This window comes from Notolabrus celidotus, chromosome 6 (assembly GCF_009762535.1).
Source record: "Notolabrus celidotus isolate fNotCel1 chromosome 6, fNotCel1.pri, whole genome shotgun sequence".
Lineage (NCBI taxonomy): Eukaryota > Metazoa > Chordata > Actinopteri > Labriformes > Labridae > Notolabrus > Notolabrus celidotus.
Genome location: NC_048277.1, coordinates 21,856,041 through 21,868,937, shown reverse-complemented (window position 1 = coordinate 21,868,937; position 12,897 = coordinate 21,856,041). Strand labels below are relative to the sequence as shown.

The 12,897-nt window shown below is 41.3% G+C and overlaps 1 protein-coding gene across 3 annotated transcripts in view; it reads left to right on the top strand.

Moving 5' to 3' along the window:
* The window catches only part of tln2b (talin 2b), a 109,565-nt gene that overhangs the window by 54,580 nt on the left and 42,088 nt on the right, over positions 1-12,897 (top strand). For all 3 annotated transcript variants that reach the window (XM_034685218.1, XM_034685219.1, XM_034685217.1), the window contains exons 7-19: positions 62-189; positions 486-549; positions 754-858; positions 4,731-4,886; positions 5,589-5,690; positions 5,809-5,885; positions 7,854-8,037; positions 8,526-8,639; positions 9,025-9,133; positions 10,092-10,300; positions 10,524-10,622; positions 11,195-11,362; positions 11,715-12,009. In XM_034685218.1, coding sequence (XP_034541109.1) covers positions 62-189; positions 486-549; positions 754-858; positions 4,731-4,886; positions 5,589-5,690; positions 5,809-5,885; positions 7,854-8,037; positions 8,526-8,639; positions 9,025-9,133; positions 10,092-10,300; positions 10,524-10,622; positions 11,195-11,362; positions 11,715-12,009 — 1,810 coding nt within the window. The remainder of the gene's footprint in view (positions 1-61; positions 190-485; positions 550-753; positions 859-4,730; positions 4,887-5,588; positions 5,691-5,808; positions 5,886-7,853; positions 8,038-8,525; positions 8,640-9,024; positions 9,134-10,091; positions 10,301-10,523; positions 10,623-11,194; positions 11,363-11,714; positions 12,010-12,897) is intronic.

Genomic DNA, 12,897 nt, shown 5'->3' with positions numbered 1-12,897 from the left:
AACTTACTCCGCCTTCCACTCTCCCCCCCACCCCCCAACCCTCTCATCATGTCTCCTCCAGGCGAGGGATGATATATTGAACGGATCCCACCCTGTCTCCTTTGATAAAGCTTGTGAGTTCGCAGGGATCCAGGCTCAGATCCAGTTTGGACCCCACGTGGAGCACAAACACAAACCTGGATTCCTTGAGTAAGCATTTTCTCTCCTAAAACATGCATTAACACAAACATTTATACTAAAACCATACTCTGTTTGGGGTTTCATGTGTTATGCTCACAGCTGTGTATATACAGGGGTTATCTCCAGGCTGTTGCTTCAGGGATTTCCTTCAGTGGAAAGCTCAGGGGTGATGTCAGCTGTTACAACGGTTTTCTGATATGTAGACAGTAGGGCAAGAATGACCTCATATGTTGAGGTATGTTAACAGAAAAGGAAATGCCTCTAGCTGAAAAGGGTAACCGTGTTAAAATGTCATTTTTCCATAGCCTGAAGGAGTTCCTACCTAAAGAGTACATAAAGCAGAGAGGGTCAGAGAAGAAAATATTCCAGGTATGTACATGTCATTGCTCGTATGTTGCATTTAAAGAAAATAATGCGTTTGAAACTGGTGACCGTGCCTGTGGGAATTATAGTAATTTGTTCCCCGTTGAGGCATAAATTGACATAATACAAAACATGTAGATCACGTAACACATAACATATGTAATGATCAGTCTCAGGTGGGGGAGGTTTAAGTGCTCTTGTTTTGTCCAGGATCATAAAAACTGTGGAGAGATGACGGAAATTGAAGCAAAAGTGAAGTATGTGAAGCTTGCCAGGTCGCTGCAGACATACGGAGTGTCCTTCTTCCTGGTCAAGGTAAGAGCAGAAACCAGAAAATTCAAATGTATTGCATGTACTAAATTCATTACACTATGATCAAACAACAGTCTGCAAGACCCGTATAGTGGTTTAGTCATGTGTTTCGTGTACAGTGGCTAAAGCCCTCGAGCAGGAGGCCTGGGTTTGATTCTAAACCTGCGGCCCATTTCCTGCATGTCACTCCCCACTCTCTCTCCCCCTGTTTTCTGCTCTATCCACTTTCCCATTCTCTCTGAATACAGCATTACAATGTATCTGTAAAAAATATGCCTTAAAGATTGATTATAACGGCTGCATGTTTTTGGTATTATCACATTTAATGCATGAGATTTTAAAATGCACTGATATCCCTTAATGAAGTCAGCCATGTGAAGAAACACAAGCAGTCAATGATCCAACAGGCTGTCATCAACCCCCAGATTAACTGGGTTTTTAAACAAAACAAGGGCTGATTTCAAAAGTTTCCCTTCTTTAGATCCTTCATAATGCAGGGACAGTGAAAAATTATGTATCTGGGGTGTTGTTGGTGCATTGAACATATGATGCAGTTAGGGTTGCAAAGGGGTGGAAACTTTCCGTGGGAATTATGGGAATTAATGGGAATTAACTGGGAATAGAGGGTAATTTACTTGAAAGGTATCATATCCAAGCATACATATTTGTTTTGTTATAAGCAGACATCCATCCAAAGTATAAGTCATCTGTGCATGTGATGGAGGAATGCACAGTGCATGTAGGGGGCGTGGTCTCAATAGCCCTGCAGTAAGCAGTGTGCTGTGTGCATGTGATTGAGGAATAGCACAGATATTCAACTGTACTTGCATGAAATCTGGTTTTAGTCAGGATTATGCTAATATATGTATATATATTTTCCCCAACTATATTTAAGTTCCCTATTAAGAGCCAACATCCAATTTAGTAAATTCCTGGTTTATTCCCGTTTATTCCTATGGAAAGTTTCCAACTTTGAAAATTCCTGGAATTTTGCATCCCTAGATGCGGTGCATATTTAAACACAGTAGTCATAGGTTTTATACATTTGGTCTGATGAATGTGGATTATTCAATCTAAATTAATTTAAAGAGACAATTTGCATTCACATATAATGTCTCTGTCTACGGTCACACTTCAAGGCTTAATGCTCTATTCCGATTTTTCGCTCAAATCCGATTTTTTGTTCACATTACCATTTATAATGTGACCTGTAACCGATTCCAGTGTGAACTATTTACAGCTCCGAAACTGCCCCACATGCGCAAAAGAACGGTAACAATGACATCACATTCAGCTGTTTCACAGACATAAACATGGAGGAAGTCAGCATTCGCCTTTGTTACAAAGTTTCTGTGTAGTGCAAACTTTGCTTGTATGGAAGTGTCACCCCATATACTTATATGGTCCAAGACCTCGCTGTCCTCCATTTACTTACTCCATCGTTGCTATCCTCCATTTTTGCAAGGCTACCGCCGCGCAGAATTGTGACGTGTGCCGCTATAAAGTGACGTGAAAGTAGCCTATCAAATGCGCATCAAATTGAAAAAAAAATCAGATCTGTATCTGATTCAGGACCCCATATGGAAGTGGTCTAAATCTAATTTGAAAAAATCGGATTTGAAAAAATCGGATTTGGGCCACATTTGCCTGCCGTGTGAACATAGCCTAAGTCTGCCTGGAGCACTTTAGAGGGAAAAGTTCGAGACTTAGGCCTACAGGGTGAAGCTGTATAGACTTGGCCGGAGTGGTCCAAGCAGGGGTGGCAGGCAGACATGTTGTGATGCAGGGGATGAAAGACTTGTGATTTTCATGGTTCAACTTTTAAACTACCAGGCACACAATGGCTGGGCACAATGACCAAATAACCTGTCCAAATCTGTTGCCAGTTTGATCCCTTAACCGCTTTCAAATTTGATTCAGTGATGTTGCCATGTTTGCAAAATTACAGCACACCATGTACTCTATTTCCAGCATAATTTTGCTGTAACTGGTATAATTTGGCAGAAATATGAAATATCAAGCAATATCAGCTTAGTGAGAGATTTGTTTATAGAAAATCGACTCAGAACAGATAATGCATCTGCGCTCTGATGTGTATAGCACTTTTAAACATGAATAATTGTTGAAAACACCCAAAAAAACAAAACTCAAATGAGAAGCTGCACAGTGCAAGCTTACGTGTTTACAGTTCCACTGCACGCTCTCAGTGCTTTGAACTACTTGTGACAATTGCAATTCTGTCCTGTTCTGGTTTGGCGAACACAAAAGTGGAATAGAAGTGCAGCATATAAGCGGGATGAAGTCACACCAGCAGGTATTATAAAAGCTCTCTGACAGCAGCCCATTTGGTAACTAACACGCACAAGAGAGGCGGGAAAAGAAGAGGAAGAGTGCAGTTGTCGGCTAGGGTCCTAATGGACGCTAAATGGAAGTTTGGCCCTGAAGTTGAAACAGAGTGCAGGGTTAAGATTTTTTCTTTGTGTGCCAGTGTGAGGTGGTATACACACAGTGAGATGCGTGTGTGTGTGTGTGTGTGTGTGTGTGTGTGTGTGTGTGTGTGTGTGTGTGTGTGTGTGTGTGTGTGTGTGTGTGTGTGTGTGTGTGTGTGTGTGTGTGTGTATGCATGTATAGGAACTGTCTGCGTTTGATGAGGAGGAGTGCAGTGATGGAGATTTCGAGACTCTGTTAAATAATTCACTCCAGCTGCACTCTCTTTTTGATGCTAGCAAAGCAAAAGCGCAGACCTGGCTTTGTTGAGGCAAATCTCAGAGTTTATTGTTACCTTCCATTTTCCGTCTGCCAGACTTTAATTACTGCACATCTAAGGTTGAAAGCTCTTCTTGCTGTAACTCTACAGATATGGAAATACCTAACATGGGAAATCAATAACTCGGTGTGTGTGTGTGTGTGTGTGTGTGTGTGTGTGTGTGTGTGTGTGTGTGTGTGTGTGTGTGTGTGTGTGTGTGTGTGTGTGTGTGTGTGTGTGTGCGTGAGTGAGTGTGAGTGTGAGAGAGAAAGTGTGTGTACTTTCTGCAGCCATGCATGCAGGTGTGTACAATATACAGCCCCCCTTCTATTGTTATCTTTTGCACATGAAAATTTTCCCCATGAATGATCAAGGTTAAGCAAATTGAAATAATTTAATACGCCAGCTGCACACTTTAGATTAGAAAATCAAACTTCCTGCTTGAGTACAACTTTGATAACTTTGACGTTCAAGTAACACAACCTAAAACAATGTGGGTTTTTTAATAAACCTTTGTATAAGGCTATCATGATCACTGGCATAATGTTATCTATCCTTGTGTGTAAGAGCCCTGAACCTTGAAGCGGTTCCACTTATTGGCCTTTGTTGGATTCTCAGAGTTCTCCATTTAGACCTGGCTATGAAAAAAAGAAAGAAAGAAAGAAAAGGAAAAAAAAATAGCCCTGAGACAGAAAAGGTACGTGAACTCCCCTGTCTCTTCAAACAGCTAATTTTTGTGTCGTCCTCTGCACCCGTGGAGGGGAGCCAAGTGTGGGCTCAGTCTCTGAAGTGAGCTGTAATAGTTTTCCAGTGGGCAGAGAGTGGAGTGCACTGGAGCCGGTCAGGCAGAGCGCTTGGTGGAAGCACCATGCTGCTGTGCTGACAGTGACTAAAGTCTGTGGAGACCCTGTTCAATAAAGCAGCCGTTAAACAAGACTGAACTCTGCTGGGTCACTTCACAGCTGCCCTTCTCCGCCTCCATTTGGGGCTTAAAGCCACGGACACAGCATGTGTATTACGATCACACCAGCAGAATGGCACAACAATTTTGCATTTGCACCTTCAATGAATCATCTGTGTAGGTGTTTCACACCGACTTAATGTTGTCTGATGTTTTTCTATCCGACAGGAAAAGATGAAGGGTAAAAATAAGCTGGTCCCGCGGCTGCTTGGGATAACCAAAGAGTCAGTGATGCGAGTAGATGAGAAGACGAAGGATGTGGTGCAGGACTGGCCACTGACGACAGTGAAGAGATGGGCTGCTTCCCCCAAGAGCTTCACCCTGGTACTGTGCGACTCTCTGCATCGCTCCCACGTTACACACTCATAATCCTGTGCACATATTCAATTATTCTGTGCACGCTGGGATTTACACAGCTCTGTATCACGTATTCAATCTTCCCATAGTTTTCATTTTCCAGCACAAACAAGAGTCCTTTCAAAAATGTGGAGACCTCGGACTCCATTATTGAATGTTTTCAGAATTGCAGCTGGCTATTTCATCTGAGTTAACAATAGATGCCCAGGGAAGAATGTGCAATATTTGGATGTTTTATTTATCTGAAAGCATTTTCAATTTTCTTAACCAGCTGTTGGCAACAGTGCTGTCTGTTTTCCCTTTTATATCGGAGAAGAGCACTACATTTAAAGATTCATAGATTATGCAGATTTGAGAAAATACTCCACGGTATATTTCCCAACATTGATTTAAGCTAAAAATATTCACCCTTACGTTTCTGCATAAAGCTTTGAAGTGAGTTATGAGATTCACTACATCTTATTTTTAATCAGCTCTTTAGAGGAATAGGATGCGCTGTAGAAGCCGCACTGTTTCTCTTTTAAAGGGGAGGAATAAGAAAGGTTTGCCAAGTTCCCTCCAAACTTTAACTTAGGCAGGCTTGGGTTAGGTATAGGATGTTAAATCATTTCTAGAGACATGTTGAAAAGTGTTGGCCTGAATCTCTGCTGTCTTCGATGCATCATTTAGGATTTCGGCGAGTACCAAGAGAGTTACTACTCAGTCCAGACAACAGAAGGAGAGCAGATATCCCAACTTATTGCTGGATACATTGATATTATTCTTAAAAAGGCAAGTACTGAAATATTCAATGTAAAACAATGAATTAAAACAACCCATTGTACTTCTAGTTCTCCATACATCCAGCCTACATTACTGACTGTGATGTCTGTTATTCCTCTCCTAACAGAAGCAGAGTAAGGATCGCTTTGGCCTTGAGGGGGATGAAGAATCCACCATGCTGGAGGAATCTGTATCCCCGAAGAAGTGAGTGGCATTCATTTTTTATCTACTGTATTTTTCCCTCGCTGTTTTAGATTGAGTGCAGGAGATGGCTGACCATTTTCATTCAGCAAGCACAGTTTACATATTTCCCGTGAATTTTAACCTCACTGTTTAACTGTGCATGTAATTACATTTCTGCCAGCCCAGTTTAGTGCCCTGAACAGAATTGATATTAAAATTAAACACAAAAACAGCAATTTAATTTTAAAACATTCAAACCGATATTCTTGATGCTCCGGGCTACAATTTATTGAATTACCTCCTTGTATTATTTTTTGTTTTGGGAAGCTGAACACAAAAACCAGCCTCAGGGTGAAGCCAAATAATCAACTTCTTACCTTCTACACCATTAAGAAATGAAGACATCATGCAGGTCATGATGTCAACTCATTTGGAGCTGTTATATTCAGTCGTTCTTATCTCTCAGTAGGTTTCCGTCCCTCCCAAGTTTCATAATGTAATTTAGTAAGTGATGCAAATAAAGGTAAGGCTGACGCTCCAATCACACACACACAGAGCTCAGAAATGTGTTGTCACCGGAGAGATCCACATGGCTCTGAGTAAACCACTCGCTGGCAGAATGGGGCATCATATTCCTGCTGCTTATGGGCCAATTGACTCATGTTGTGGTTCCTCAGCACAAAAACATAATTGCTGCCTCTCAAAACAAGCCATAATTAACCATTAGAGTCAGGAGCATCTGTTGAGCTGGGCAGGAAAACAGACATCTTTCCGCGCAATATTTTCTCTGACAATGCTTGCTCGCAGTGGGAACATTTGTTAGCATGATAATTGTTTTAATTATAATTTTGTGACAGTTGCATTATCAGCTGGAGCAATGATCTGAATTTAAAGAACCTCTCTTCAGGAACTCGAAGGAAAATAGACTATATCTGCAAATGACAATGCTGTTGTAGAGAGCAGTATGTGAAAAAATAGTCTGTTTATATTATGTACAGTGGTGGACAGTAACAAAGTAAATTTACTTGAGTACTGTACTTAAGTCAATTTTTTTGAGTATCTGTACTTTACTTGAGTATTATTTTTTGGGATACTTATTACTTTTACTCCTACTTTTACTTTGACTTATTATTGTACTTTTGACTCCACTACATTTCTATCAATGCTCTAGTTACTCACTACTTTTGCTTTGAAGTCAGCTCATGAATTTCCTTCTCTTTTTTGAAATCTGATCGCTGAGACAGTAAAATGTTTTTGTGTAGTTCTGTTTGTCTCAGTGGTTTAGTCGTACCTGTATATGGTGCGTCTCCACGGTTGAATGTGGAGCAAACACAGAGCAAATTTCACTCAGATCAGACAGTTCATTTAGAGGTGGTAATGATGGCTGTAATTCTCCACCTGAACACCCATGACGATATCTTAATCCCGTGTTAGAGGTTTTTGAAATGAAGAATGATACGTATCGTTTGCAATGTTCTCCCTGTTTCTCACTCTGCCCAAACATACAAACATTCACTGTCCAACCTGAGAAAGCGTGTTAAGCTACGTAACATTTGTTTCACTCCAGATGAACATTTCAAACTAAGTTGTCTGTGCTTGGAGTAACTTAGTTTCTGTTTTTATCCATGGTATAGTTTTTAGAGATTTCAAGGAATGGTTTCTAGATAAATGTAACATAATGTACTCCTATGTAGTCTTGACTGCACTCATGCTTTGTGAAAATACAACGTTTTGAGATTTTTAAAAGTACTTTGAATGCTTAAGTATTTTTAAAAGCAAGGACTTCAGTACTTTAACTCAAGTAATAATCTGACTGAGCAACTTTTATTGGAGTAATATTTGACCTGGTGGATCTATACTTTGACTTAAGTAATGAAGCTGTGTACTTTGTCCACCACTGATTATATATTTGATTGTTTCAAAAGTACAGATAAAACCACTTTATTATGAAGTTCAGCATCCACATATATCTCTTTTCTCCTGTGTAAGGTCCACAATTTTGCAGCAGCAGTTTAACCGAGTGGGTCGTGTGGAGCACGGCTCAGTAGCACTGCCAGGTATAATTCGTTCTGGGTCCATAGGAGGCCCTGACACCTTCAATGTGGGCACGATGCCCTCTGCACAGCAGCAGATCACCACAGGGCAGATGCACAGAGGACACATGCCGCCACTGGTAAGTAAAAGAACTCTTCTCTTCCAAGCAAGTACAGTGTCTCGGACAAAGTTGTATCACCCCTGTGTCAGCATTTTTTTAAATGATATCTTGCAACCAGCTCTGGGCCAATCTGTGCCATTAAAGTAATGCATGAGAATAAAAAGTTGAAGTGAAGAGACAGGAAACAATGAATCCTCTCACATATATTCTGCATCATTTTTAATAATACATTGTTCTTACATTTTTAAGTAAAATTGATATGCTGTCTTTAACATATTGCATTGTGTTGCTGCTGTCATCAATAATCCCTACTCAGAGGTCTGTGGGTGAAAAAGGGAATAACAAATATTTCCTGACACTATAAGCCCATCTGTCCTCTACTGTTTGCAGACATTAGATTGCAAGAAGGAGAGTGTCTCAGTTCTGTGCCCTCTTCAAATACTCATTGATTATTTAGATTGCTTTTGTTGAGTCATCTGCACACTGTGTGTCTCTGTCGTTGTCAGAGTCTGGCCCAGCAGGCCCTGATGGGGACCATCAACAGCAGTATGCAGGCTGTACAGCAGGCGCAGGCCGACCTGGGACATGTAGATAATCTGCCTCCACTCGGCCATGACTTGGTATGCCTCCTCTCTAACTACTACACAGCTTTAAGAATATTTTAGGATGAATATCAGCGTACATGGAGAGACAGCGCTCTTCAAAATACAACCATTTAGGACAACTGCTGAGTTTTTCCATTGCTCTCTGATACCTCTGATTCTGTGCAGCATCACATAGAAATACGCATTTACAGCACATCAAAGTCCACCATATTTCTCTGATATAATTAGGATGTAGTTCTGATGGTAAATACGGGGGCTGCACTTTATGCTTGAGTGTTTCCAAAGCTGGAGGTGTTGTTCAGCCCTAGTCCTTTAATCCTGCATGAGAAAGTTTATAAGAGCTGAAAATCACCCACTGTGATGAAAGCCAATAGCTCTCCTTTTCCTCCCTCACCAACAGGCATCCAGAGTCTGGGTTCAGAACAAAGTGGATGAATCCAAACATGAAATCCACTCTCAGGTTGATGCCATCACCGCTGGTACGGCATCTGTCGTCAATCTGACTGCAGGTGAGTGCCAAGGGGAATTTAAAGATAACACACACTGTTTATGAATTTCATTTCTTTTTCAGCAGGATTTCTTTTTTTTTTTTTTGCGATCCAATTTTTATTGTTTTTAAAGATATGCAGCACAATGAAATATCAACTGTATGGGATAAGACAAGGCATAGCATAAAGTAAAACGAAGAAAACAAATAAAAGAAGGTATGGCGACATCCACCCAAGCCCACCCCACCTCAGAATAGATCTCCGTATGATATCAACAGGGATTATTGTATTCAAAGTGATAAAGGAAGTGAATGGAAACAATGACATCATTCTTAACATGAATGTAAATAAAAATAAAGACAACAACAAAAGTAAATGGTCAATTAGTACAGTGATAATGCTCAGTTATATCATGAAGTTAGACATATTCTTTGATCTTAGTTATGGAAGTTAATGAAGTCTACACTGAACCAAGTTTAAAAGAAAATTGCCCTGATATCGGAAATTATTGTTCGTCTTTGCAATTCTGTAACCCTACGATGGGAATCAAAGAAAGTTTTCCAACTATCTGTTAAGCACTTACTCATAATGAGCTCCTATAAGTTTTTCTACTGATTAAAAAAAATCTTGAACTTGTTGTCTTAAGGGTTTAACTTGCGGCTGGTGTTTCTCTTCATGTTGGCACAATGCCAGAGAAGTTCCTGCGAGCCCTTTGCCGGTTTTAATCTTATTCCGCCATCTGTTTGGTTGCAGTTATACTCCTTTCACTAACTAATCTAAAGTTGTTCTTTTTTTATTGTAACTTGCATCAATGTGCTTTCCCCTGTGGAACCATATACAAGAGGCTCTAATTATGAAACTGACTTGTATGTGACAGTATGTGACATTCAAGATGCCCTGTGGATTAGATAAGCAACGTGGGAAATCAAGGTGAACAGCAGAGGTTAATTTTGTAATGATAACAATCCATTTCCTGCAGGTGAGCCCACCGACACAGACTACACAGCCGTGGGCTGCGCAATCACCACCATTTCCTCCAACCTCACGGAAATGTCTAAGGGTGTCAAGCTGCTTGCGGCACTAATGGACGACGAGGTGGGCAGTGGACACAAGCTCATGGGTGCTGCCAGGATGCTGGCAGGAGCTGTGTCAGATCTGCTCAGATCTGTTGAGCCTGCAGCTGCTGAGGTGAGACGCCCACTGATTAATCCACTGACTTGGACTCCATCCTTCTTTGTAATCCCCGGTAGCCATAAAGCCACATACAGCTCTGAACCTCCTTCTTTTCTTTGCAGCCATATCCCCAGTAAAGATAGGTTTGGATCCAGAAGTCTGTTTTAGATAATTCATGGAGCCCTTCTGTGTGAGAACAGGCCAGTAAAGTGAATGTGATGATGTCATTCTCTTACAGCCCAGACAGACTGTGCTGACTGCAGCAGGAAGCATTGGACAGGCCAGCGGGGACCTGCTCCGTCACATGGGGGAGGGCGAGACCGACGAGAAGTTCCAGGTTGGACGCCACCCACTTGCTGTTTCTATGACAGTGCTGGCCAAACAGGAAGACACACGCTGACTCTCAGGGCTTTAAAAATGTCAATACATGCTAAAGTCATCATCTCAGGCTCTAATATTAGACTGATACTTTATGTGTATCTTTTAACATAGTGTCAGAATAAAAGCTTTGAGTAGAAAAATAACACTATGGTTTCTCAGACAAGATTTTTTAGGACTTCTCAATCTGCCTGTGGCATTAATTCCTAGAAAAGAGGACTCTGATTTTCATAGTCTTTAAGCGAATACTCTTCTACAACATGAAAATCAATCTGGTTTGGAGTCCAATTGCTCTACTTAATACAGATATTATTTATTTTCCAACCCCTAAGATTCATCATAATTATCTACCTCTTGGTTAAATGACTCCTCTTGTTACACTGCTGTAATTCTTTGTGCATGATGTGCCAGTATTCACACTTCATCATCTGAACAAATTGAGCTAAAAACATTTACTCTCATGCTCCCCTCAGTCACATGTGCGCAGCTGTGCTGTGTTTTCAGTGAAGGACATTGATTAATTTGTTGCAGGACACCCTTATGAATCTTGCCAAAGCAGTGGCCAATGCAGCTGCTATGCTGGTCCTGAAGGCCAAGAACGTGGCCCAGGTGGCCGAGGACACTGTTCTGCAGAACCGGGTGATCGCAGCTGCCACTCAGTGTGCCCTGTCCACCTCACAGCTGGTGGCATGCACCAAGGTACTCATCTAAAAGTTGTTTATTTCAGTAGCCAAGCAGGTAAAGGACATACTGACAGGATGGAAATCAGAGAGGCAGATTTAATGACAGTAGATGATTTTGTTTTGATTTTGTTTCAAATGCAACATTAAATTTTATTTTCCATAAGCTGTTACAATAAATACAATAGGTGATTTTTTAAATCTGTAATCTGTGAATAATAGTTAGTAGTAATAGTAATGTTGTTATATTTTGATGGCTGGCATTCTTGTTCTCTAAACTGATCTAGAATAAATGTAGATATACTATATTTAATTGTCTTGAACTCTGTGCAGACAATCTGACTTTCTGCCAATGATTTCTTGTTACACAGGTGGTGAGCCCGACCATCAGCTCCCCAGTGTGTCAGGAGCAGCTTGTTGAGGCTGGGAAGCTGGTGGACCGCTCTGTTGAAACCTGTGTCAAGGCTTGCCGCTCGGCCAGTGACGACGGCGAGCTGCTGAAGCAAGTCGGGGCAGCAGCTGGTGTGGTGAGCCAGGCCCTCAGCGACCTGCTACAGCACGTCCGCCACTACGCCAGCTGCGGCGAGCCCATCGGACGATACGACCAGGCCACGGACACCATCATGAACGTGACAGAGAACATTTTTACCTCCATGGGGGATGCTGGTGAGTGCAGACAGAGTGAGGAATGTTTCTGCAAAAGAAAGTTGAGTGTCTTTTCAGTTCATTCAGTGTTTTCCTTCCCACAACAAGGAATGTAAATGTGAAAAAAAATCTCAGGTGATCTTTAATGAATACCTGCTTTCACTTGATGTATTCTCATGTGTTTTGACAGCACAAGACTGCCTTAAGATGTTTTTGTCCATGTTTAGCGATCTAAAAAATCTGCCGAGACATTTTCAAAGCTCATGCTGTTTGTTATGGTTCGAGCCATGAGGTTGAGGAATTTCCAAGCCTCGCCAAATCTCAGGGGGTTGTAGGGAACATGTCATCCAAAACCACTACAGTGCTCTCAATCTGGTCTTAATCAGCATCAGAGAGGCTTTGAAACTTAAAAGGAAACACATGACCTGGGCATTTTTGGAAGGGCAAACATTTTACCTTCCATAAATCATCAAGAAAAAAAAGAAAATCTGTAGCAAAAGCTCTGCCTTTGGGGTTCAGAGTTCTCCTACAGAAAGTGTATTGGTTGAATCCCAAGGCCTTCAGATGTAGGTTGTAAAGCACCTGGATGTCTTGTCTCTCTCAGTCTTCTCTGGGTGAGTTATTTCAAGCTGCAGGTGGGTGTTTGGGAAACACAGCTTTTTATAGCAGGTGTGTGGGGAGATGTTACATATATTCCAAAGACTTTTATTTGTGTGTGAGAGAGGATGACTCACTGGAAACCTTCAGCTGTGAAAGTCATGAGGGTGAAAACAATGAGACGCTCCAGGACTAGGACAAGTACAGGAATATTTTAGTGATGAACAAAGGTAGAGTTATGTGATGATGTACTATGAGAGTATTTTAAGGACTTCTTTGTGATAATACTGGAGGCAGAGGTTTTGAATCATC